The 25,685-nt window shown below is 43.1% G+C and overlaps 1 protein-coding gene across 2 annotated transcripts; it reads left to right on the top strand.

Annotated features, from left to right (window-relative positions):
• The first annotated feature begins 1,008 nt into the window (after positions 1 to 1,008).
• LOC118556561 (TRIO and F-actin-binding protein-like) lies at positions 1,009 to 25,685 on the top strand. Of its 2 annotated transcripts, XM_036148362.1 has the most exons (14): positions 1,009 to 2,195; positions 2,395 to 2,512; positions 4,735 to 4,806; positions 13,126 to 13,158; positions 13,302 to 13,370; positions 13,486 to 13,575; positions 13,756 to 13,865; positions 15,032 to 15,473; positions 15,924 to 16,161; positions 18,685 to 18,796; positions 19,547 to 19,706; positions 20,672 to 20,773; positions 24,132 to 24,218; positions 24,524 to 25,685. In XM_036148362.1, exons 1-14 carry the CDS (start codon positions 1,555 to 1,557, stop codon positions 24,683 to 24,685), a joined length of 2,436 nt encoding a protein of 811 aa, XP_036004255.1. In that variant the 5' UTR covers positions 1,009 to 1,554; the 3' UTR covers positions 24,686 to 25,685. The 2 variants fall into 2 exon arrangements, with proteins under 2 accessions (XP_036004255.1, XP_036004256.1); XM_036148363.1 differs by lacking the exons at positions 1,009 to 2,195; positions 2,395 to 2,512; positions 4,735 to 4,806 and adding an exon at positions 5,474 to 5,955 and having other exon boundaries at positions 13,102 to 13,158.

Below are 25,685 nucleotides of genomic sequence, written 5' to 3' on the forward strand. Positions count from 1 at the left end.
CAAATGTCTCGCAGTACTGAAGTCACTGCTAGTTGGAAACATCGTGCTTCCTCCCCATCTAGAACATATGATAGTTTGCAGCAGAGTCATCCTTCCTCGTCACCTAGGAGAAATCTGAACTCCCCAAGCAACCCCTTACGTAAATCTGATTCAATTACATCTCTAAATGAGCGTACTCACCATCAACGAAGTGGTTCCCCAGTGTCTACCATGCCCCCAAAGAGAGATTTTAACTCCTCAAGCCAGTTTCTTCATAAATCTGAATCAATCGCATCCTTAAATGAGCGTACTCACCATCGACGCAGTGGTTCCCCAGTATCTTCCGCAGCACCAAGAAGAGATTTCCCCTCCTCTAGTCAGATGCTACATAAATCTGGATCAATTGCATCCTTAAATGAGCGTACTCACCATCAACGCAGTGGTTCTCCTGTATCTTTCACAGCACCAAGAAGAGATTTCAACTCCTCTAGTCAGATTCTACAAAAATCTGGATCAATTGCATCCTTAAATGAGCGTACTCACCATCGACGCAGTGGTTCCCCAGTATCTTCCACACCACCAAGAAGAGATTTCGCCTCCTCTAGTCAGATGCTACATAAATCTGGATCAATTGCATCCTTAAATGAGCGTACTCACCAGCGACGCAGTGGTTCCCCAGTATCTTCCACAGCACCAAGAAGAGATTTCCCCTCCTCTAGTCAGATGCTACATAAATCTGGATCAATCGCATCCTTAAATGAGCGTACTCACCATCGACGCAGTGGTTCCCCAGTATCTTCCACAGCACCAAGAAGAGATTTCAACTCCTCTAGTCAGATGCTACATAAATCTGAATCAATCACATCTTTAAATGAGCGTACTCACCATCGACGCAGTGGTTCCCCAGTATCTTCCACAGCACCAAGAAGAGATTTCCCCTCTTCTAGTCAGATGCTACATAAATCTGAATCAATCACATCCTTAAATGAGCATAGCCCCCTTCGACTCAATGGTTCCCCCGTATCTCCCACGCTGCCAAGGAGAAGTTTTAACTCAACGACCCAGTCCCTCCTTTATAAATCGGAATCAATTACATCCCTAAATGAACGTAATCACCATGGCCGCTGTGGCTCCCCGGTAAGAGAAGGCTATGGAATAGATGGTCAGGCTCAGCTGCGTGACCTAACAACTAGAAACGGACTGAATGATCAAGAACGTGAAGTTCCCGCAGGGTCTTCATCTAGACAGGATTATGATATACCAAGACAGTCTGTACTTCGGAAGACTGAGTCAAGCACTGCCAGCAGCAGTCGAGGGTGGGGCAGTCGCTCTTCTTCTCCTTCCAGGAGAGGCCATGAAGCCTTTGCTCAAGGAAGGGACCACAATGGTGGCTCATTGAATGGCCATGTTCATCAACATGTGAACTCTTCGCCTTCAAGGCAAAACTTTGATGCTCGTTCTCAATCTCAAAGACATAAGACTGTGGTTACCAGCTCAGTCAAAAGCGGTGACACCAACAGTTCTTTGGCTTTGAGGGGAAGCTATGATGCTTCTGACATTCACCCATCTGGAAATATGCAAACTGGCAGCTCGTTTAATAGCAAGAATCTGCACACAAGCCGCACCCCTTCTCCTTCCAGAAGAGGCCATGGTGACCCTCCAGGCTACTCAATCCTTAGAAGAGCCACCAAAGGAGACTCCAATGGTTCTTTTAAGAGCAACGACGCAAACAGTGAAACAAAGCATGACTCCCATTCCTCTTCACACTCATGGCGGGGATCCAAACATTCCCACCGCAGCTCCTCTTTATCTCGATCTGCTTCACCTTCTAGACAAACCCGGAATAACAACAGAGCTGCCTGTGTTACTTTAGAAACACCTAAAACCTCTGGTAGCACGAGACACAGGACTAGTAGACATGGCGGCGATGATGACCGGCACGCTACTCGTGACGAGAGGTCCTTTCAGCGTGCACACCGCCCCTCTCCTCCACCTCAGATACACATTGAGACATACACCTCCTCGCAAAGCTCTTTGGAGTCCTCTGAGTCAGGTCGGCTCTCTGTGGGATCAACAGAACGGAACAAGGAGGGGTACGCTGGAATGGCCGACCAGCCGAAGGTCAAAATGGTCCATCAGAAGGAGGGTCCGGGCAATATGGGACAGCCACCGAGTCATCAGCCTGTTCGAAGACAGGAACTTTTTAAGCCAGCCAGGTCAGCCTCGCACTACACAGACAATAATGAAAGATTGACTGTTTCAATCAGTTCCTTTAGGGGTACCTTGTGTACTACAGTCAGATATTTTCTATGACATGATCAATAGATTTTTGACCCAAAATGTTGCAAAAGTTTCTTTCACTCCACCCTTCATAGTTCGCTTCGACACACTGATTGGGTATTTGTGCCATTTCAGCCACTCCCTGAGCAGGCATCCCTCCATAGAGTGGGATGATCCTGGGGAAACAGACAGAGACTGCCACTACGCGGGCAGCGGATACCTATCTCGAGCTCACTCCACTACGTCACTGCAGGTAGGCTGCTTGTGGGCAGTGAGAGTTATATCAAGATATGAAATGTCTAGCCTGTTGCAGTACCTTGCAAAAATATCCACGTCCTTTAAACTTATTTGCATTTGGTCACGTTACAAACACAAATATCAATGGGATTTTATGGCATGGAACAACACAAAGCAGTCCATGAATGCAAAGTAGAAGGAAAGTAACATCATAACGTCCAAAGTTTTCACAAGCAATAACATAACGTGTGGTGTGCATTTGTACTCAGCCTCCTTTACTCTTACTACCATAAAAGTGATCCAGTGCAATCTTTTACTCTCAGTAATCCCCATATTAGTAATATAGTCAGCCCGTGTGCAATTAAAACTCACAATGAATAATGTTTTTTCTGAGAAGGCCTCAGGGGTTTGTTAGAGAACATTAGTGAACAAACCGGATGATGAAGACCAAGGAGCACAGCTGACAGGTTAGAGACAAAGTTATGTTGTACTACAAATGAGGGTTAGGTTATAAAACAATATTCCAAGCTTTAAACATCTCAAAGAGCATTGCTTGATCCATCGTCTACAAATAAAATGTGTAACTGTACACCTACCAAGACGCAACCGTCCATCTAAACTGACAGGATAGGCATGGAGAACATTAAACACAGAAGCACCCAATAGACTCCCCACTACTCGGATGAGATAATCTGGTTACAGGACAACTATTAGTTGTGAACTTCACAAATCTGGCTTTTATGGAAAAGTGGCATGAAGAAAGCCATCGTTGAAAAAGAAAATAGCTCCTAGAGTCCAGTCTAAAGTTTACAACATTCTATGCAGGGGATACAGTGTGCAAAATGCTATATGTGGTGTTGAATGGTAAATGGCTTACACTTGAATAAAGGGACTAGTCCGAAGACCCCAAAGCGCTTTACATTACAATCAGCCGTTCACCCGTACATTCCCACCCTGACGGTGGTGAGCTATGTTTGTAGCCACAGCTGCCCTGGGGCAGACTGACAGAAGTGAGGCTGACACAATGGTGCCACTGGGCCCTCTGACCACCGCCAGCAGGCAATTTGGGTCAAGTGTTTTGCCCAAGGTCACAACGATTGAGACGGTTGAAGCGGGGAATCAAACCGCCAATTGCGGGAGAAACTCCCAAACCCCTGCGCCACCCTGCACACCACCTTCAACACACCGCCGCCAAGGTGTAAAATGGTTGTGGTGAAATCATACTGTAGGGATAGTGAAACTGGTTACGATTGACAGTGAGACAAATGGACCTAAATACAGAGAAATGCTGGAAGGAAACTCGTCAGAGACACCAAGAGACCGTTGCAATGATCATAATATTGCAGTTGTTGATGCAAACTTTAAAAAACAAAAATAAATCTACCTGTGGCAACTTATTGGCAAGAAAGCCTATGCAAACGCTCCAGACTCAGTGGCTGCACTCCCACAACATTTTTGTGAACCCAAACCTGTATGCAAGTGGATCCTCAACTACGATCCACTTGTCCCGTTAGTCTGACAAGCTGGCAATAAGTTAAACAGGCCAACCAGACGACTCTGAAGAGTGCGTACATCCAGATAAATAATAATGACTCACTATTAGCTGTGGGCAGAGAGAGTGGAGGCGGCAGGTGTACACGGAGGACTTGGAGGTCTACCTTCCTACGCGGTGTTCAGGCAGAAGATGCTACATTTGCACAGGAAAATGTTTCTCCAAAAAAGACAAAACAGTATTGGTTGCATCTGCATGCAGGCAGGAAACCAAAACAAAAACCCTGAGCCCTGCACATTCGAGACAAGAACAAGACGTGTTGCACTGTGCTGCAAGTGCAGCAAGCAGTGTTTGTACATCCAAATCAAAACAATGTGCTGCTTTGTGTTTGTCTCTCAATCAAAATCCCAAATGAAATGCATTCCAGTTCAAATCTATGGCGACAGTCTGCAATAGAGTTCAAAGGGTATGAATACTTTTTGCGAGGCACCGTCCCGAAGGAGAACGGTGGCTTGCCGTGGGACAGGCCTGGGAACGGTGTGCGTTTGAACCCCACAGAGGTATGCGTCCTTCATTAAGCACCTTTTGCTCGACATAATCTACCGCGGTAGTTATTCTCGCCTCCCTCCCAAAGCGTGTTTAATGCTTAACCCACATGTTTCCCATACAACCTGTGTGTGATGGTTTTCTGTGTTTGTTTGGTAAGACATTGATTATTTTTGTAACTGCAAGCCGCTCTTATCCAGAGATCAGGCAGTCCCACAGCAGATGAGGGCAGTTCGTGGAAAAGTGATCATCGCAGATCAGAAGAAATGCAGGTAGGCGCTACAAGCCCGCATGTTGAGTCGATGTGGGTGAGTCACACATTCAATGGAAGCGGTGGATTTCTGATTGATTGATTTTTGTCTATTACTAATATTTGTCATGAGCGGAATAACCCTGCACACTCACCCCTCTGTTGATTTCGTAATTGTTTTAATTTTCGCCCCCGAGCTCGTTTAAATATCATCTTTCTGTTTCGTATTAGATTGATCCAGTCATACCTCTGGGCTGTTGACCTTACATGTACGGTGACGTTGAGCTCCCGTAAGCAGCTGTCTGTATAGTGTGATCTGCTGCTGGATTCACCTACAGTGGTTTCATAAGACTGACTTGAGTTTTGTCAGTTGTGGTCTGCTGGGGCATGTGTTGAAATTCCTGAAATGAAACCAGTAGCTACAGAGGGTGGATGTTACAGAGGGGGTGGGAGTGCCACTCCGGCTCCCGAGCAGGAAGAATCTGACTCGGTGTGTTTTGTGAGTTTGAAAAGAAGATGATAACTACTGGCTCTCCTTATCAGGAAGACGCGCTGCTCGTGTGGAGATCGGTGGTTAAAAACGCTTTCTTGCGGTGATCGTTTGTTTTTGGTATTCTTAGAGTTTGAATAAAACTTTATTATTTGGCCTGTTACCCCTCCCCTCCATGAGGGTCCCCCTTGCTTCATGTTTTTTTTTTTTTTTTTTTTACAGATCCACCACTGGGGTCTGCGTGTTTTCTTAACCGATCTTTGGCGGACCCGCCCAGGAAGTGGCAGACAGGGCAGAGACAGAGAGCAGCGAGTAACGACGCGCTGAGCGGAGGCAGAAGCTCTCCCCCGCGTATCAGAAAGTTTAGAAATGGTTACAGTTCACCCGGAGTTTTTCAGCCACGTTTAGCGAGAAGGACTCCAGCCTTTTTTTTTTCCCTTCTTCTTCCTCTGGGAAGTACGGCCAGTGTGGCTCCGGGGAGGTTGCGGCTCTTTTTGGTGGGGTTAAAAATGTGGATGAATGGCGGGGTTTTATCTGGATTTGCGTGACGTGCGCGAGACAGTAAGGTGCTTTCTGCACGAGCGCTTTAGCTGAGGCGAGAAAGAAAGAAAGTTGCTCTTGCGAGGATTCATACATACTTCTCTCTTTATTTTCGCCTTCCTGGATCCTGTTATCATGACGGTAAGTCGTGCTACCCTTAAAAACGAGTCTGTACGCTTCAAGCTGTGTGGGTTTCCCTGTCTGTCGTTTTCTTCCTGAATTGACGAAATAAACTTAGCATTTAGCTAACTTTTACAGTACCTTAGTGTTGTGCTAGCTCCTGGTAGCTAGCTGTCTTCTGGCAAAGCGCTGGTTTGACACAAGGGGTTTGTTCAAAGGTTAGCCATGTGTGTTTTTTTTATTTTATTTCATGAGAGCTCTCTGGCGGGGCTAAATAGTTTTATGTTTCAGTTCTGTTTACTCCTCATTTGTTTACAGCAGCAGGACGTGCCATTAGCCGGCAGCACGTACAGTCTGACAGCGTCCACGACCAGCTGTGACACATGCTCCATGTTTTCCTCTGGCCTTTAGTCGTGGGTGGACGAGTGGGAGGGTGGGTAGGTGGGAGGCATTTCGTACCCGTGTCGTTTGGAGCGTTTCGTACACAACAGTGTTGTGTACGAAATCGATTTCGTACACAAAACTGTTCAAAAGACTTGTGGGTCTAAACAGTGGGTGGTTTTCGAAAGGGCGATAAGATGCATTAAATGTCCTCTCCACATCAGAGAATTTATAAAGTAAACTTTTAAAACACGCGAAAGATTATTTGGTCGACGATTTCCTCTTAATTTGCATTAAAACAATTAAGAGGAAATCGTCGACCAAATAATCTTTCACGTGTTTTAAATGTTTACTTTCTAAATTCTCTGATGTAGAGAGGACATTTAATGCATCTTATTTCGAAAACCAATAGTTTAATTTGCATTAAAACAATTGAAAAGCGGTGACTCGAAACTGAATATTCTCCCCAGAAATTGGCCTGACTTAAACATATTTATTTTTTAATTTTATGCTGAAGCGTTGTTTTTGAGCTCCTGGGGGAAAAAAGTATTTGTAAGTAAAAAAAAAAAAAAGCCATGGCAAGATTTATTATTTAACAAAGAAAAGTAAATAATCATGGTGTAACTTATAATAACTATCCAGAATATTAAGTTATTAGTGAAATAAATGAACTTTCAAAAAGTCCAGACGTGCTCAATTGCATATAATTCTCAATAAATCTAGACCTTTAAATGCACACAATTATTAAATGCTTTTGAAAATTGTGTGTTGAGGGTCTAAGCGTAGCTTGCAACCAGTTCATGCCTCTCATCCTTTTGAGATGAGCTGCAGTTTCTGCTAGCCTAACAAAAGCATGTGCGCATGTATCAAGAAGGTTTTTTAGCATTTAGTTAAGCTCCTAATGTAAAAAAGATGAAAACCAAAACTGTGGTCGCATACTTCCTGATAGCAACATTTATAACAAATTAAACCTGATAACAAATTTCTGTTCATACCAACCGTGGGTCAGTTTGTACCTGGTTTCGGTTTTGTTAGTCTTTTGAGTTTCACTGGAAGCATCGGTTAAAAGTACAACGTTTGCCAATTTTCGCCACACTGTCAAGACAATAAAACAGAAATGCATTGAATAGCTGTAGTTCTTCCATTTTTGTGTTCTGCTTCAAATCAGAACAAAGTTTCTATTTATTTGTACTGAATTTTTGTTAATCAAAGTTGGAAAAATAATCACGGTGGGCCCCTGGTGTAAAAACTCCCAAAGATAAACCCGTTGCTATACATCAAAGTCCAACATGGCTGCCCGCGCGTTTAAAATGCAATCATGGGTGCGCTGATTAACAGTCTGTTTTGACCGTTTGTCATTTTAGGAAATGCTCACAGACATGAATATACGTAGTTCTGTTTGTGAACGCATTGCTTTTGGCTCTGTGGAGACAAGAGAAGTTATCCTGGTGGCCCGTTTCCAGCAAAGCCAGTCAGAAATTTGGTTTTCTTTTGAATTTCAGGTCGGATCTGCCGAGTTCCAAGTAAAAAAAAAACAAGAAAATCCCCTGAAGTCAGAATAGTGACTGGGAATGTCGGAGCTTGCCGGCTAACCGCAAGTTCTGCATCTAATATTACTGCAACACATCTAAATGCTTTGAGAGTTGCAAATATAAAATATTCATTATTAGCACTTCTGATGGTTTAGGTTTCATTAAACTTGCAGCCAAATGGTGTGACAGTCTTTCCCGGATCCAAGCTTGAGCTTTTGTGAATCTCTGACCTCCTGAAGAAGCCTTTCTAGGATTGATCATTTATTCTACATCAAGTCTAGAGCAGATGTACAACCTGTGTTTGTGAGAGATGGTTAGACGTTGGTGTTGCACAGCATTCAAAGACTTCATGAGTATCTCCAGACAAACGCAGCGTAATCTCACAGTTGACGCTTTAAACCGTGTTTAGCATCTTTGTGATTATCGTGGTTGTGGTTAGGATTGCAAACAGCTGTTCCTGACTGTTTTGCCTGTAGCGTTAGTAGTCCTCACCTTAACCGTGGGGTTTCCAAAAGCCTGACGTGTCGTAATTCATTATGCTTTTTCACAGAGAGAATTGGACCCTTAAAAAAAAATCAAATGGAGCAACTTTCCTGTAATACTTAGCTTACTGTTATCAGCAGACATCTCCTCTTGTGGCGTGCCTTTTCAGAAACTAGTTTCCTTTTAGCGAGCGTCTTACACTATCGTCTGACCTTTAAAAGCCTCGCTAAAACTGAACAAAAGAAGCTAACGTCAAGTCTTCATGCAGTAACGACCTCCACACCTGAAAGTTGTCATCCGATTTCTTAGTGGAGCTCTTAAGAGAAATAGGCTAATATTTATTGTTCTAACATGGACAGTGTGCATGAAATGTGGCCCAAGCTCGGACACAAGTATGAGGAAAATATTAAAATAGATGGTAAAACATTACACTAATGTAACTTTGGGATTCTGAACGGTTGTAGTTTTTATGGATTTAGTCACACGGCGGTCCTTTGTAAGGCGAGGGCTCTTGGGTCTCCAGGTCAGCAGGGAGTGTCATAACCTACCATATAAATTACAGTTTTTAGAAGATAATATGCGATTAAATTCCAGCCAGATGTATTTTCATATTTCATGGCAACAAGCAATTAAAAAATGAAAGATAAACAACAATGATTTGGAAGTCAGAAGGGATGAAAGAGCTGTGCCTGGGTACCAAAAAGGAGTCTGAAGTGACGGGGAAAGTTGACCTGGAGGCACCTAGAAGTAAAACACGACGGGAACTATTAAAATAAAACAAAAGCAGCACCACAGAGCAAAAAAAACGTCGACATAAATTTTCTTGCGAAGTCCAGAATAACTGTTAGGACGAGCTGTTGTTTCTCTATTATTGCTGTTTTGCACACAGACATGAAAACCTGATGAGCTGCTTTTTATAAAGTAATCAAGAAGCATTGGTTGTCCAACTTGCAGTAATCCAGGAACTGTCATCACAATGACTGTTCATTTGGATCCTCCTGTTCTCATTGTGCACAGAGGTAACCTATTTAACTGAGCCTTCAGGACAAAGCAATGGAGACAATACTCCTTTACAGCGACAGGATACAGGGGTCAGGAAGAGTGCACGATGTCTCTGTGAGCTGGAGTTTTTTTAATTTTTTTTAACCCCTTTTCCTCCTAACTGAACAGGATCTCTGAGCACATGGCTATTGGAAGCGTTGGGGTTAATCCTGAAGCATATTTCTTCCTCCATCTGCTTCCTGTCCCCGCTCACAGGCAAGTGTAGACTGGTGGACATAAATTTCTGATGGGCTTTGAGACGTCACGAGTTGCACCTGTCGGTTTCTCTTTATTGCTGAGAGCGAGGGAAAAGTCCCCCCCAAAAACGCACAAATTTATCCGCAGCTCAGGATCCCTCTGGTGTTGCTGCCATCACGGCTCGCTCTGCAGTTTTTAAATGTAGTCTAGAAGAGTTCCTGAATAATACTCAGTCATATTTTAATAAAAAGAGTAATTAATTAAAGTTTGTTTTCACTTTTGCTGCCAGCGTTTTACACCTTAATGGCTGTGTGTCGAGTTATTTTAAAGGGACGGCAAATTTACTCTCTTGTGTGGGCCTACTGCGTGGCACCAGTGTCGTATCTCCAGTGAAAAAATACGATACAACATATATATTTTTTTTCAAATGCGAGGGGTGTACTTACTTATATGAGATACTATATTTGTTTTGCACAGTCTGCTTGCAGTCATCAGACGGTGAAATCTGTCAAAACGTGCGTCAGAGTGATGGGCAGCCGTAGACGGGAAGAAACCTGCGCGGTGCTGCGGTGCATGGCAGCTCTGAGAGGAGACATTAAAACTGTACATTATGGCAGCGTTTACAGGGCCTCAGTGACGACATTCACACCCTTTGAACTTGTGCCGCGTGACGCCCACAAACATCAGAGGGCTTTTTCTGTGATTAAACCAACGCAAGCGAGTGCATGACGGTGGATTGTGAAGAAAATAATATATGGTTTTCACTTTTTTTTTTTTTTTTTTTGCTTGTAGGATTGTAAAAAAAAAAAAGCGTGGCATAGATTTGTATTCAGACCCTCTTACTCTGATTCCCTTAAACTAAATCCAGTGCAACCAGTTTCCTTCAGGAGGGACCTGATTGGTAAATGGAGCCAAGGGACACAAGATTCAGCTCCTGTTTCAATATTTCTTAGAAAAAGTTGTTCCTGCAGTTACAGCTGCGAGTCTTTTGGGTTTCGTCTCTTCCAGCTTTACACGTCACAACACAAATCCCCCCCCCCCCCCCCCCCCTTCTACTTTGCAAAATATCTTGAGGTCGGACTGGATAGAGCATCCGCGAACAAGTTTTACCGCAGATTATCAGCCGGATTTTGGCCTTTTCTCTGTGCCCTGCTAACACATGAATGTTAAGCGGTGTTTCCCAACCCTGGTACCCGGGGCCCATTCACCTGCGTGTTTCACGTGGGTCTCTAATCCAGCTCACCCGATTCAGTCATTATCTCCTCAGCATCTCATCACGTCCTGCAGCAGCCTAATCACACCTTCTACAGGTACATCACAAAGCATTTGAATGTTGTGAAAAAGCTCAGTGTTATGTCATTTATTTCACAAAGTGAAACTCAGATTCATTACACACGGAGGGAAATATTTAAAGACTTTGTTTCTTGTAACTTTTGGGTGTGGCTTACAAAACCCAAAATATAATATCACTGAAACGAGATCAATAAAAGGAGTATTTGAAACAGAAATGTCATGTTTCTGAAAAGTGTGTCCAGTCTTATGTGATCAGCACTTGGTCGGGTTTCCTCTGGCATGGAGGAGATCAGCCTGTGGTTCTGCTCAGATGTTCAGGAAGCCCAGGTTGCTTCGATGGCGGCCTTCAGGACATCTGCATTAAGTCTGGTGTCTCATCTTCCTCTTGATAATACGCCATAGATGCTCTAATGCAGCGGTTCTCAAACTTTGCGTGGCCAGGGACACCTTAGCATCGGTATCATTTTCTCAAGGACCCCTTTAGATTCCTCATGCTGATAGTATTTTTTTAAACAGCCTTCTGTAAGGTTAAATACATTAGGAATGATGTATGTTTTTAAAAATCTATATAAATACAAGTAATATTAAAGACTTGGTGGAGATTAGATCCTCATTCTCAATAAAGCCAAACTCTGTTGTCATACTATCTAATTTTAGCCGATTTGTGCAGTGACGATGCAGTTTACTCCCATGACAATGCAGGCCGTTGCATAACAGACATTAAAATACATTAAAATAAATGGTGCTATGCAATCTGAATTTGTGAAATTGAATTATTAGTTTTCATTATCTGTAAGCCACAATCAGCACAGTTACAAGAAATAAAGGCTTGGAATAGTTCACTCTGTAATCAACCGATATGATGTAAACATTTCACTTTCTGAAAGGGGAGACAAGAAGACATGAATATGGAACTTTTCATGATACTTTACCAGCTTCCTTCTCCCTGCTAAAGATAATCCTCCCCACACAACGATGACAGAACCTGGCTGTATGTTTAGGCTCACTGTCCTCGCAGGTTTTGTTCAGGATTGCTCTGTATTTGGCTCCATTTATCTTCTGACCCGCTTCCTTCTCCCTGCTTAAGATAATCCTCCCCACACAATGATGCCGCCGCCACCATGTTTTATGCTGGCGACGGTATGTTGGTGTTAGTTTTCTTTCTACTCGTAGAATCTGGCACATTCTCCAAGAAAGTAGGTTGTAGTCCCAAGCGTTCGCTTTGTCTCCGGTCCTATTCACTAACTAGGTGACTTCTGATGGTTGCACTGGACTTTATTTAGGGATAAAGAGGCTGAATACTAAACGGTACACTTTTTTTGATTCCACTTTGTAATTGTGCATTTCTTTGTTGGTTTCAAATGAAATATTGATTAAAATACGCTAAGGTTTGCTATGGAGACGTGACAAAGTGTGTGTGTGTGTTTGGGGGTTCAAGGTTTGTGAATATTTTAGAGCAGGAGGGCCATCACACAGGAATCAAATGATCAGAAACGAGTTTGGGTTCAGAAGGTAAAGACACGGGAGTGTGAGTCCTGGAGGAAACGGTATGAGCAATGCGAGGAGGGTTGAATGGAGGAATGGTCATGTGCGTTAGGGAGAGATAAGAGGAGGGAGGACTGGATGTTGCCTAATCTTCATCTGGGATCAGCGCTTCTTCTTCTACGTGTATCGCACACGTTTTCTCTTCCTGTGCTCGGGTGGAAGGCAAAAAAACGAGACTACTGCGGCGGAGCAGAGGCCTGTTTAGTAAACAACTCTGTGACGTGAAACCACTGGAGTGTGTTTGCAGAATCAGTTCTCGGTGGCCTGATTACAGTGCACACTAGTTTTACCCCCGCGTCGAGCGCATTACGCTGAATAAGGACTGTATTTGAGGAAAAGGCCGATCTCCCGGTCTCAGCTTTAGCAGCCCAGGCGGAAAGCAGCAAACGTCCTTTGTGGCGGAACAAGTCAGCGGCATGTTTTACTACAATGATGGAATAAACCTGCAGGGGTGTGGATACGTTTAGCCTTCCCTTTATGCCGACCTGTGTGTCTCTTTGTCATGCCCTCTCTGTCTCATCTTCTTTGTTTCCCTGTGTGTGAAACCTACTCAGACCTGCTCTTTAATGCGCGGCTAATCACACGAGCGGCGCTGACATACAAAGACGTGGCGGCTTTCCTTCCTGTCGCCTGTTGTTGCGTTCATCTCCGGCGATCAAATGATAAAACTGACTCTGTGCCCTCCTCTTGGCAGCCTGACCTCTTGAACTTCAAAAAGGGATGGATGTCGAAGCTGGATGACTGTGGAGAGGTGAGAACATCCTCTTTGGTCGCTCTTAACGCCAGAATCGTTTTTATTTTGGTTTCCCGCGTTCTCTGACCTGGTTTACTTCTAGTGTTGCGGTGTTTCTCGTTGATTCTCAGCTGACCCCGATGTGTGTTTCTGTCTTTTAGTGGAAGAAGCACTGGTTTGTTTTGACAGATGCTGGACTCAAATATTACAGAGACTCCACTGCAGAGGAGGCAAGTCTTTTTGATCTTAATGAGAAGCTTTTTATACCACCTGCAAATGGCTGCAGTTGCCCTTTCTAAACAAATCTTGGTTTAGTTTGGCTAAAGAAATTGTTTCCCTGCACAGAAAGATGACTTGGATGGAGAGATTGACCTGAAATCCTGTCTGAAGGTGTCCGAGTTCAACGTGGAGAAGAACTACGGGTTTCAGATACAGGTGAAAGCGTCAAACCGGTTTTGTCTCTTTTTTTTTTTTTTTTTTCTTCCTCTTAAATATCCGTTAACTTCACCGTTCTTCTATTTCTGCCCCACTGTCTACCTCGGCGCGTCATCTCCATGGGAAGAGTCCCATCTTTCATTTCTTTAACATTTTTGTTTTCCCCTGGCTGTGCCTCAGACGCGGGAAGCTGTTTTCACACTGTCGGCCATGACAGCTGGGATCAGGCGAAACTGGATAGAGGTTTTGAAGAAGTGTATCCAGCCCAGCAGCTCTCCAGACCTCACACAGTAAGTACCGGCACTACAGGAGTTTATTTTGGTTTGATGCGGGGCCATAATTTTTTTTTTTTATATATTTTTAATACCTGAGCTGGGCCATATAGGATCAGAACCACTATCAATGGGAACAAAGTCTAATACAAGGTTTTAACCAGTGTTGTATAGTAACAGAGTATAAATACTTCACTACTGTACTTAAGTATATTTTGGAGTACTTTATACTTTCCTCGAGTATACATTTTTTTGATAACTTTCACTTTTACTTCACTATATTTTCGAACTTAATTGCATACTTTTACTCCGATACATTTTCAATGTTTGGTTTAGTTACTCATTACAAAAAAGAGAGAGACGCACGCAATTTGTAGAGCACCGACCTTACTTGAAGAAGAAAAACTGAAAGCTTACAAAAATGTTGTATTTTCTGTCTAAACTTGGTCTAAATTTCTCCTGCACTTGGTTGTATATATTAATAAGTGAATTTGACCTTCAAAGTTTACCAAAATGTACAAAATGTCATTCAAACTGCATTTGCTTTGTTTTATTTTTTACTTTTTATTACATTACTTGAGTACATCTATTTTTACAGTAATTTTCATACTTAAGTACAAGACATTTCAGAAACTTTAAGACTTTTACTCAAGTAACATTTCAGTCAGTGACTTGGACTTTTACCAAAGTCATATTTTGGAGAGATACCTATACTTTTACTTGACTCCGAGATTTCAGTACTTTATACAACACTGGTTTTAACGGCAATGATATTCAGTTAAATTAAGTTTAATATTTCCCTAATTCATGAAAACGTTCAATTCCTGGCAATCCTGGAAGAAAAGCTGTTAGGGATTGCAAAAACTGAGGGTCACCTTCCTGCAGGAAGACGAGTCTAAACGTGCTGCCTGACCTGCAACAGGACGGTTCAGATCTAAGCGCATTCATGTGTTACAGTGACTTCAATCAAAGATTGAATGGGCCAATTATTCCTCAGATGCTCTCCGTCCAGTCAGCCAGAGCCTCAGTTATTTTGCGGTGAAACATATAAAATATGTTTGTGGTCGTAGCATGACAAACTGTTAAACAGTTGGATGGGTAGGAGTACTTTCGATGCTATAAAAACAAGAATATGCAATCTTAGTTTTCCCTGACGACGTGGTGTGTAATCTTTCTTTCATTAGATTGCCTGACAACAACAGCGACAAGGAGAACTCCCACAAACGTTTCCCGACGTCTTCCCGTCGGCCGTCGTCGCGCCACGTCGAATCCCAGCCGGACGCGCCGAGCTCGGCCCATCCCGCCGAACGAAAATGCGACTACGTAGAACTCTCTCCTGTTACCGCCTCCTCTGGGCCGCTCCCATCCAGTCAGAGAGAAGCAGGAGAGGGGCAGGGGCGAGAGCACAGCCAGTGGCAGGAGGACAGGAGCACGAGCAGCCAATGGGAGGCCGTTCTGTCCCGGAAGGGCTCGGGCGTGGGATCCAACCAGAGGCTACACCTGGAGGACGAAATTGAGAAGAAGTGGTCCGAGTTTGAGCGAATGCCGTTAAAGGACATGAGCTCCTTTTCGTCGACGGGCTCGCGGAGCTCTGGCACGTCAGCCAACGAGGCGCTGCAGAGGGAGGTAGTGTGTGGAGTTGATTCTGTAATTTGCAAAGATACTGAAATGCAAATTAACCCTTCATCCGCATGGATGAAGTAAAGCAACTCTTTTTCAACCCTTTGACCCTCGTTGCTTCTTTCTAGCTTAAACGTCACTTTCAGCAGTGTTTTCCATCTCGTGAATGGAGATAGATAAAATCAGGATTGGTCTAAGAAGTACCTAGCAATGTGGAAAATGCTTCTGAAAAGACAGTCTCCTCTGTTTTTGTGTGCTGTGATGTGCTTATATATATATATATATATATATATATATATATATATATATATATATATATATATATATATATATATATATATATATCTATATATATATATATATATATACTCTGAGAATAGCATCTGTCTCCATGTGAAATGCAGACAGCTGTGGGGTCCATCAGTTGGCTTTACTTCCGTTTTCCTCTCCTCTCAGGTGGCGTCACTGAGGCAACAGCTGGACAAACTACAGCAGGGGGGAGGAGGGGGAAGGGGAGGAAGTGTGCGCGGTAACTGCGGCCCTGAGGCGCCCTGCAGCCGCAGCCTGGCGGCCATGGAGCGCGCTCATAGACACGCGCTGGAAGAGCTGCAGAGGCAACATGACCGGCAGATGAGGGAGCTGGAGACTGAGAAGGACCGGCTGTTGCTGGAGGAGACTCAGGACACGGCACGAGGTCAGCCAATCAGGGAGCCGTAGCGTACCGGTTTCTGCAGTTTCTCTGAATTTTCAGAGGTTTATTGCTTCTAATTTGAATTGTAAAGATCAACTAGCCTTCCCAGTCAGATGGAGGGATATCACAGTTTAATACAATTATACATATTAGTCAAACTAATTGCAGTTAAAGCTAAAGCAGTTTTTACCGTACGTCTCCTAATGAATAACTTTGCTATGTTGTAGATTTCAAAATACTAAAGGTGTGATTTCGTTTGAAAAATAGTTTCCAGTAAAACTCAGTGAATTTTCACTTGTGCCACCGTTGCCTTGCTGAGCAGCAACTTGACATGAGATCTCATGTTTTATTTGTCTGTACAACCAAAGTCAAAACGCAGATGCTGCCAAGAGAGATCGCATCACGTCTTACAGTATATGCAGACTCAGTGGCTGCTGGTTAATGTGCGCTTTTACTGGGTGTCATTAGTTGCTGTTGCTGCTGGCATAGTGCTGTCTGATGGAGGCTTGTTAGAAAAAATACACAAGGGCAGGAGTCTTTTTTTTAAGAAAATTATATTCAGCACAAACTATACTCTGGAAGGCTGAGCTACTACGAATAAAAAGTGACATCTCAGACAACGTGATTACTTTCCACCAGTTTGTTGTATTTTAAATAAACAGAATCAGCTTTTCGCCCCCAAAACAAAACCACAATCAAACTTGTTCAATTATATATAGTCCAGCAATAAATTAAAGGGTTTGCCTTTGGATTAATACGTCCAACACAGCGTCGATGTCCTCCCATCACAGTCCGCCACAGGTGCTGGAAAGGATTACCCAACAAGAAAAATATAGCGTTAGGTCTCAGATTATTTATCAGTGTTGGTATAACATAGTAATCAAAAATGGAAAGCTGTCACTGGTGTGCTCCTCTACCTGCGGTGGCTTTCCAGGCTCTCAGGTGATGAGTCAGCTGCTGGCGGTCTGTCTGAAACTTCTTCCTCCTTCCTTTAACTGTGTAGCAGCAGAGGTCATTCACAGAGCAACAGTTTAACAGATGCCTAATGTGACAACGTTATAGACTGTTTTAGTCATTACAATGTTCTGAACTAATTAAGGTGTAGGATATTTAAAAAGCAAGCTGACATTTTTCTCTCACTCTGGTGGGCCAAAAGTAAAAAATGAAGGTTCCTTAGTTCTTTTAAATAATAGTAATACAATAAATATTTGTTACAAATATAAGACTACAGAATGTATTAACATTCAGATGTTATTTATTGCAAAGCTAATCAGCTACAGCACCATGCAAATGTTGCATAAGTAAAAAAAACCTGCAGCTTTGCACATTTAAAGACTAGAATTTATGCCCCTTATTCTTCCAGAACAGGTCAAGCTCAGTTGTCTTGCCACATAATGTCAATTATGTTTTCCTCTGTACTTTGACAGGGCCATTCTAATAAATGAACATGCTTTGATCTAAACTAAAATAACTAGAACCCAGTGCAGGTCAAAGGTGAAGCTTGGCGATTTTAAAAGTCTCTCATTTTTAGGTTGCTGACATGCTGGTAGTCACAAAAATTCCCAGGAGCATTTATGACAAATGGTATGGCATGGATGTGCCAAACTTTTCTCCAATTGAATAAAAACAAAACAGAAGTAATAATCTTTGGACCAACAGAGGAGAGATCAAAAGTTAGCACACAGCTTCAGTCGCTTCAGCTAGGAACCACTGATCAGGCCCGAAATCTGGGAGTAGTGATGGACTCAGACCTGAACCTTCAAAAGCATCTAAAGACAATTAACAGGTCAGCTTTCTATCACCTGAGGAACATTTCCAGGATTAAAGGACTAATGTCTCAGAAGGATCTGGAAAAACTAATCCATGTGTTTATTTTTAGTAGAATTGATTACTGCAACAGTGTTTTCACAGGTCTGCCTAAAAAGTGGATCAGACAGCTGCAGCTGATCCAGAACGCTGCTGCCCGCGTCCTCACTAAGACTAAGAAAGTAGAGAACATGAACCCAGTTCTAAAGTCCTTACACTGGCTCCCTGTATCTCAGAGAATAGACTTTAAAATACTTCTGTTAGTCTATAAATCCCTAAATGGCTTAGCTCCTAAATACATCACAGACTTGTTATCAGGGTATCAACCCTCCAGACCACTCAGGTCTTCTGGCTCCAGCCTGCTCTGCATACCTAGAACCAGAACTAAACAAGGAGAAGCACCATTTAGTTCCTATGCTCCACTTATCTGGAACAAACTTCCAGAAAATTGTAAAGGTGCGGAAAGCCTGAGTTCTTTTAAATCAAGATTAAAAACACATTTGTTTAGGATTGCCTTTTAATGTTAATGTTGAAGTTTGTAGTCTGTATCTGACCTGCTGCTGCTGTTCCCATGCAGTGTGCTTGCCTCTGCAATGTTTTTCCCTCTGTCACCGTAATGCTTTTCTTTCCCCCGTGTCTTGTTTTGTTCATGTACAGCAGTTTGAATCGTCCTGTTTACTGAAAAGTTGCCTTGCCCCTGGGCCTGCATTTGTGTTTCAGTGATGGAAGCTTTGAAGAAGAAACACAAAGAGGAGCTGGAGAGAGAGGTGGAGAAGGTCAAGAGGCTGAGCAGCGGAAAGTTAGACCCTCGGACTCTGCAAGCCCAGCAACAGTAAGGGACCTTAAATGAGCTCCTGCCAACGAGCCAGATCCCAGTGGAGCCTCGCCGCACCGCTTTATTTTACTCTAATCTTCACGTAGCTGTGAACTCTGATTACGTTGCATCCGCCTTTTTTGCACAGCTACAACATAAATCCATCTTTTACTCCTGGCAAAATATCCAGCTTGAGTTTTGGGAGCTGTACTGGCCACCTCTGTCCTGCTTGTAAGTGGAGGCCGGCTGGCCACAACAGTGTTTTCTGTAAAATAAAACTGAGCATGCAGATGGCACAACAGTCCCTCCTTGTTAAAGCGAGCCCATTAGTAGCGCCGCTCCAGATAGGCTCCCGAGGAATGTGGAAGAATTTAGGCTTGGATAAGATTTTCTCAGCAGTCTTCAAGAGGGCCTTTCACACAGACTGTCCCTGCAGCGCTTTCTGCCTTTAAACTGCTGGGCATTTTCAACATTGCGTGCTCTTCCTCTTTTTGTGGTTATTGGCTGCAAGATGCAAAGAGGTTTTACGTCTACTACAGGAAACGCTTGAGGAACAGAAATAGACAAACAAAAAGTGTTGCTCTTATCTAATACCGTTCTTGAGGCGGATGACTTTTACGCATTAATTGATTTCGTGGAGGTAATTAGCTTTCAGAAAGCAGGATATTGCTTCTGGCTTAAAAGGATTTGGTTTTTAAAAGGAGGCTCGGTTTCCAGTGCGTACGATGTATGAAAAGCTTTACATGACACGTTCTCCTGTTGCTGCAGGGCTGAAACCCAGGCCTTGCAGAGAGAGCTGGCCGGTCTGTCTGAGCGCTACTCTGAGAAGTGTCTGGAGCTGAACCGGGCTGAGCAGAGGAACGCCGAGAGAGAACGGGAAGTCAGCCACAAAGAGAGAGACATGGAGCAGCTGAAGAAGGACAACGCGGTGAGTTAGTCGCTGATAACGTCAAAATTTTTCATCTGTGCAACAGGATGATGGGAGAAAACCTCTTAGCACTCTACAGTGTGACGTCAAAGTATCCACACCTAGAGAGAGAGAGAGAGAGAGAGAGAGAGAGAGAGAGAGAGAGAGAGAGAGAGAGAGAGAGAGAGAGAGAGAGAGAGAGAGAGAGAGAGAGAGAGAGAGAGAGAGAGAGAGAGAGAGAGCTATCTAGAGAGAGAGAGAGAGAGAGAGAGAGAGAGAGAGAGAGAGAGAGAGAGAGAGAGAGAGAGAGAGAGAGAGAGAGAGAACTGTGAAGTACATGGGCATTGTCTTGCATTCAGCCCTCTTTACTCCGATTCCCTAAATAAAATCCAGTAAGAGCCAATGGCTTCTGAAGGGAGTCCACCTGTGTGTGGAATTGCTGTCATCACAGCAATATCTCGGCTTCAATGCCATAGCTGATATATCTGGCCAGTTGGGTGGACTCTATGAAGTCCCACATGGTGGATGATGAGAAGCTGAGGCTAATGACGGAGGAGGACTTTGTCTAACGGGAAGAAAAGTGTCAGGGAAATGTGGATTAACTGTGATCTGTGTTTTTGACAATAGTGGAAAAATTCTATATTTTCTCAACTTTGTGCTGCCCATGTCTGGACATAAATGCACAGCAACTTATTCAGATTTTTAGTTGTAAAAAAAAAAATGGAAAACCATGTATCATTTTCTTCCAGTTCACAGCTGTGCACTACTCGGTGTTGATCTATCACATACCATCATCGTAAAATCAATTACAGTTTGTGGTGGTAACTTAGCAACATGTGAAAACATCTTCAAGAGTTTGGATATGTTTCAGATGCAATATTCTGCAATTCTGTTCTTACACTAAACGATCCAAAAGTCAAAAGTGTGTCTTTCTTCTCTTCTGTGGCAAATATGTTTTAAAAAAGAAAATGGATTTTGTTCTTCAGGAGCTAAAGACCCGCTTGACGGACGAAATGAGTCGTACGCGATCCAGCCTTACAGATAAAGGCTCAGAGGACAACAAAGACAAGGTGTCCTGTGAACTACAGGTACTGTTGTTTTTGAAACCGAAAGTGTATTTTCTGCGTGCATCCTCCGCACCGGCAGCCGCGCTCTCCATGTGGTCTGCAGGTGTGAAAATACGCAAGCCTTCATGTCAAGTCTCAGCTGCAGCTGCTTTACTTTGGGGTTTTTCTGTGTGGGAGGGAGAGTGAACTGTGGGCTAATGTCATTGCTGGAGCTTGCTGTGTGGACTTAAATCGCTTTAAAAGGAGCTAGGTCATACGTGTACCCTGTTGCAGTATGTTTAGAAACTACTTCATTTGAACTTTTCTTTTTTTCTCTCTCTTTTTTCCTTTTTTTCCCCTTTTTTTCCCCTTTTCATTTGAACTTTTCTGTTTAATTCTGAAATAGAAGTTGTGGGTATATGTAAATGATACCTCATTGTTTGGTATTTGACAAACAGCTTAACGTTGGTTAAAATCTAACGTGGCTGTAAAAGGACAGGCGTTAAGCCGTCCATGTACCATATGGCTAATCGGTACATGTGAGAGCTACAGCATGACGCTGCCACCACCATGTTTGGCTTGGTTTACCTCAGATGGTGACGCTGGTGTTCCAGCATCTTACAGTTTACGGTGGATTTTGAGCTGTGATGTTTCCTGGGTCGTTATTAGACATCCTAACCAGTTCCTCTTCATCAGAGGGGAACGGTTTGGGCCAGATGGACGAAAATTGGGCCTAATTGGGTGTTCCTGGTGGACAATGATCCCAAACAAACATCTGGACGGGTTTGGAGATGGATAATGCAGACTAATGAGGCTTCTGGAGCGGCCCTGAGCTCAGCCATGTTTTAAATTTCTGAACTGTGCCTAAAAAGCAGCATGGGATTTTTCTTCAACTTGCCAAGGGATGGTTATCCAAATATTAGTGTAGATTTGTGCACCCATTCGGTGCTGTATCTTTACTTTTGATCCATAGACTTTGTTCAGTGCAGCAACACAGCGCCTTGGCGTGATCCTGCCACCGTCATGCTTGACAGGAGGTAACGGCTTTGACCTCAACTCCTCCAAATAGGGGTGGCCGACACGGACTTTAAATGTTATCAAGATATATTGTGGTGCTATTGTGATAACAATGAAAGTGATGACAAACCACTATTTACAGCTTCTTGCAGTCTTCTCAGGTCACTGTATGGCTCTGACTGCATGTCACAGCACTTATAGCTCCATAAACACATTTACCATCTTTAAAAAAAACATTCATATAACACATTAAAACAACATTCGACAGGAGCTTCGTCAGGACACTAGCTACATAAACAAGTGTTTTTTTTTATCAGTAAACCACACACAGTAACTGCAGTTAATTCAGTTTTTTTAATTTATCGATGTGTATTGATGCTCTCAAGGACCCAAAATGGTAAAAATAACAATCCCATCAGTACTGTCAATTGTTGGGGTTTTCAGGCTCCGTTAATTGGATTTATCGTTATCATGATAAAACCATACGATGGAGAACCCCTACCACCAAACATATATTTTGTCATTGTGGGCCAGTAGCTGAATCTTCTTCTCTTTTTGTGGAGCTAGTGGCCTTTATTTACAGTAATCAGACAGGAAATGGGCAGAGAAAGAAGGGGAGAAAGACCTGCAGCGAGACAGAATCAGACCCCAGGCAGTCAGGTGGAGGGCTAATGTCTTCCTATCATCGGAGGCCCGTTTTACTGCTAAACTGCCTTCTAACTGGATCTTTTGAACTTGCTGTAAACGTTTTCTCCATAGGGTATTTTGACTTGCCCTATGTCAAAATACCATAGGGTATTTTGACATTTACAGCTGGTAGCTGTAAATGTCAAAGTTGAGGTTTCGACACAAGCTCTTCTTTCTCTATCAGCAGCCTCTCAGTCCGTGTTTATGTTAAAGGTGCCTTCCTCTTTGTCTAGTAACTTGCTGGTTCCTTGCAGGCTTCTGCCATGGTTGCTCATGGGTTGTTCAACTCAGTTTCCTTTCCTCTGAGTGTGACTGTTTGGCTCAGATGGACAGAGTTGGGTTTTCCAGCAGAATGATTATCCCCAAACATGCATTAAAAAAACAGTTTTGGAAAGCCATGTCTGCACCAGGAAACCAACCAGTCTACCAATTCCACCAAGACATTGGCTCAAATATCCCTACGGATCTATATCAGGACATTGTTACATACCTGCATGGATAACTTTAAACCAGTGTGGATTAGAAAGAAAATGTTTGCTTTAAAGGAGCAATAAGTAAGATATTTACTGCAAAATCAACCTGAATCATTCTCATTTGTCACCTGGGATTGAAGTAACATTGCCTTTAAACAATCGGTCCTCTATCAACAATGTCCTAGTCAAGTTTTGCTCCTTTCAAAATTAAGGGAACTACTTCTTTGCAGTGTAGTTTGTTTACTTCCTGGTTCCTGAGCATATCAATTGAAAGTTCCCAGGGTTCCCAAAGAGCAGCAGCCTGCAAACATGGAAGCCAGTTAGAGAAGCGGACCAGAAGTAGAACAGAATACAACAACATATACCCGTCCTGTGTAAGTAAATATTCAGTGGGGTTTCACAGCAGCAACGGACTGTTTAGAAACGGCAGCCTGTATGTGCGTTGTTCCTATTCTAACCACTAGGTGTCATTGTTTCTAATTGTTCCTTTAAATTCAAACATCCAGTTCTTTTCTCTTCTAAGTTGTAAATCTCCTGATCATTTGAGGTTTCAAATGAATCATGGAAAGCCCAGAGTTAGAGGAACAATACCTGAATTTATTTTTGTCTGGTTAAGAAATTGCATTTCACGTGACTTATTGTGAGTTAAAAGAATTTAATTTAATAGTAATCGACTGATTGCGCGATCGAGTTTTTTAGTAGAAATAAGCAGCGAACTGGGGAAGACCCGGGACTACTTTTCTCTGCCAATGGCATAACGAGGTTTGGAGCCGTTGCTAAGCTGCAGCTCCTCCTGCTCATACACAACAGGGTGGCGTGCATGTAAGTGTTGACCATTCACATAAGCAAATATCATTTATCGGAGACGTAGACGTTCATGTCAAAGAAAACGAAGGAAAGACTCTCGACGAAGCCTTGTTTCCTCTGGTGGATTGTGCAAGAGCTTGAGGCGCGTGTTCAGTCTGGTGCATAATGCATGCAGGTTTCTCATTGGTTAAAAAAAAAAAGGTTGGGGGCGGGGCTTACAGTTCAAACCAAACTGTCCTCACTCACAGTTTGAGTTTGTGAAGGATCGGGGATAGTTCCTTTTAATGACATTCATGCTGGTTTATGTTGACCTCTGACCAGAACTGTCGATGCGTGCATGTTTTCTCCATGCCGTCGTTGGTTTTTTTTTTTTTTTTTGGTTTTGGAAAGTAAACCCACTTCTCTCTCTCTTCCAGGTTCTCCTCAGAATGAAAGATAACGAGATAGAGTATCTGCACAAGGAGATCAGCTGTCTTAGGAATGAGCTACAATTTCTAAACACGGTCAGTCCCCTGCTTTATCTGCCTCAAATCCTGGATGTGCAGTCTTTGTGTGGAAGGATAACGTTAAAGTCGGCGTCTGTAAACACAGGCCTGGTGAAATGTCGGCCTCGTAGGTGTATAAGCTGCAGTGCATCAACGCACTAAGCCAGAGGAAGCCTGTAATTAAATAAAAACACAGGTCTGTTTTGGTGGGAATGTAATGTTGCGCCGTTACAGCCTGAGGGCTTTCTGAAGTTGGTGGTGTGGAAGATGAAGCCGTTTTTGTTTTTTTCCTCCTTCTCCTCCTCCCACTCATTGTTCTGCAGGAAAAGCAGCTGGCCTGTGAGCGGTATGCAGAGGTGCACGGAGAGCTGAACGGGATGAAATGCCGGACTGAGCGCGAGATTCAGAGCCTGAAGGAGCACTTGAGGCTGGCCATGGCTGCTCTGCAAGAGGGACAAAAGCTGGGGAACAGCCTGGACCACTGACTAGCTGCTGCTGCTGCTAAATCTGTGGCGCACATGAGGATGGCTATGGGCTGATAAAGGCAGGAGAATGACAAAGCATAGTGCAAAGTCTCTTTAGAGATTTGGAAAAGCAGGTGTCTTTTTTTTATTATTATTATTATTATTGTTTCAACCTTTCTTTGTCCCCAGAGATTAGCTTTTCAGTCTGCATGGCGACTGGATCCAAAGGAGCTGCTCGTGCAGGACCTTAGCAGCTGTGTCAGAACTGCCACAATGTGTCTTTCAACCCATTTGCCAAAGCGCCATTTGGTTGGTTTCATTACACTGGGCCTTACCTTGTATGTTAAAGTGCACTTTTGCTTTTTTTTTTTTTTTTTTTTTTACTTTTGAGAGTTCAAGCTTGCATCCAGACGCATTTGGTCTTAAAACTGGAACATCTGCGTTTTACAGTTCATCGGGCCTTCTAGATGGCTTGTACCGTCTAAACCTCCTTTTGAAAGCGGAGGTCAGAAGACTTGCTTGCTTCATACAGCTTTTCGTTATTTTTAGTCCGTCTGCGAACATTTGTACCTGTGTTTTGTTTGTAAATGGGAGTTTCTGGAAAATACATTGGGATTCTGACATGACAACACAGGACAACTTGTTGATGGGGAAATTTGGTCTGATTAAGGAACAGATTCAGGCTTCTTTCATTTGATAGTTGACTAAACGCTGTTGGATGATTGTTTCTCCACGTAACTCATCCATATATCTACAACCCATGGAGGAGATTTCCCCAGCTTCCTGACTCCGCTGACCATTTACCGGCATGTTCCGCTAAGTGCCACCACCACACCAAATGGCAGGTGTTGCATCAATGAGCCATTTTTTTTATTTTATTATATTTTTCTTATTGAAAATATCTATTGTGAAAGAGTAACTACCTACTTTTTTTGAAGCATTTTCATATTTAAAAGCCTTTAGGGTCTTTGTAAATTATGCTCGTTTTTTTTTGCAATCAATAAAGTTACTTCATTAGAAA

Source organism: Fundulus heteroclitus, chromosome 16 (assembly GCF_011125445.2).
Source record: "Fundulus heteroclitus isolate FHET01 chromosome 16, MU-UCD_Fhet_4.1, whole genome shotgun sequence".
In the NCBI taxonomy this organism is placed as follows: domain Eukaryota; kingdom Metazoa; phylum Chordata; class Actinopteri; order Cyprinodontiformes; family Fundulidae; genus Fundulus; species Fundulus heteroclitus.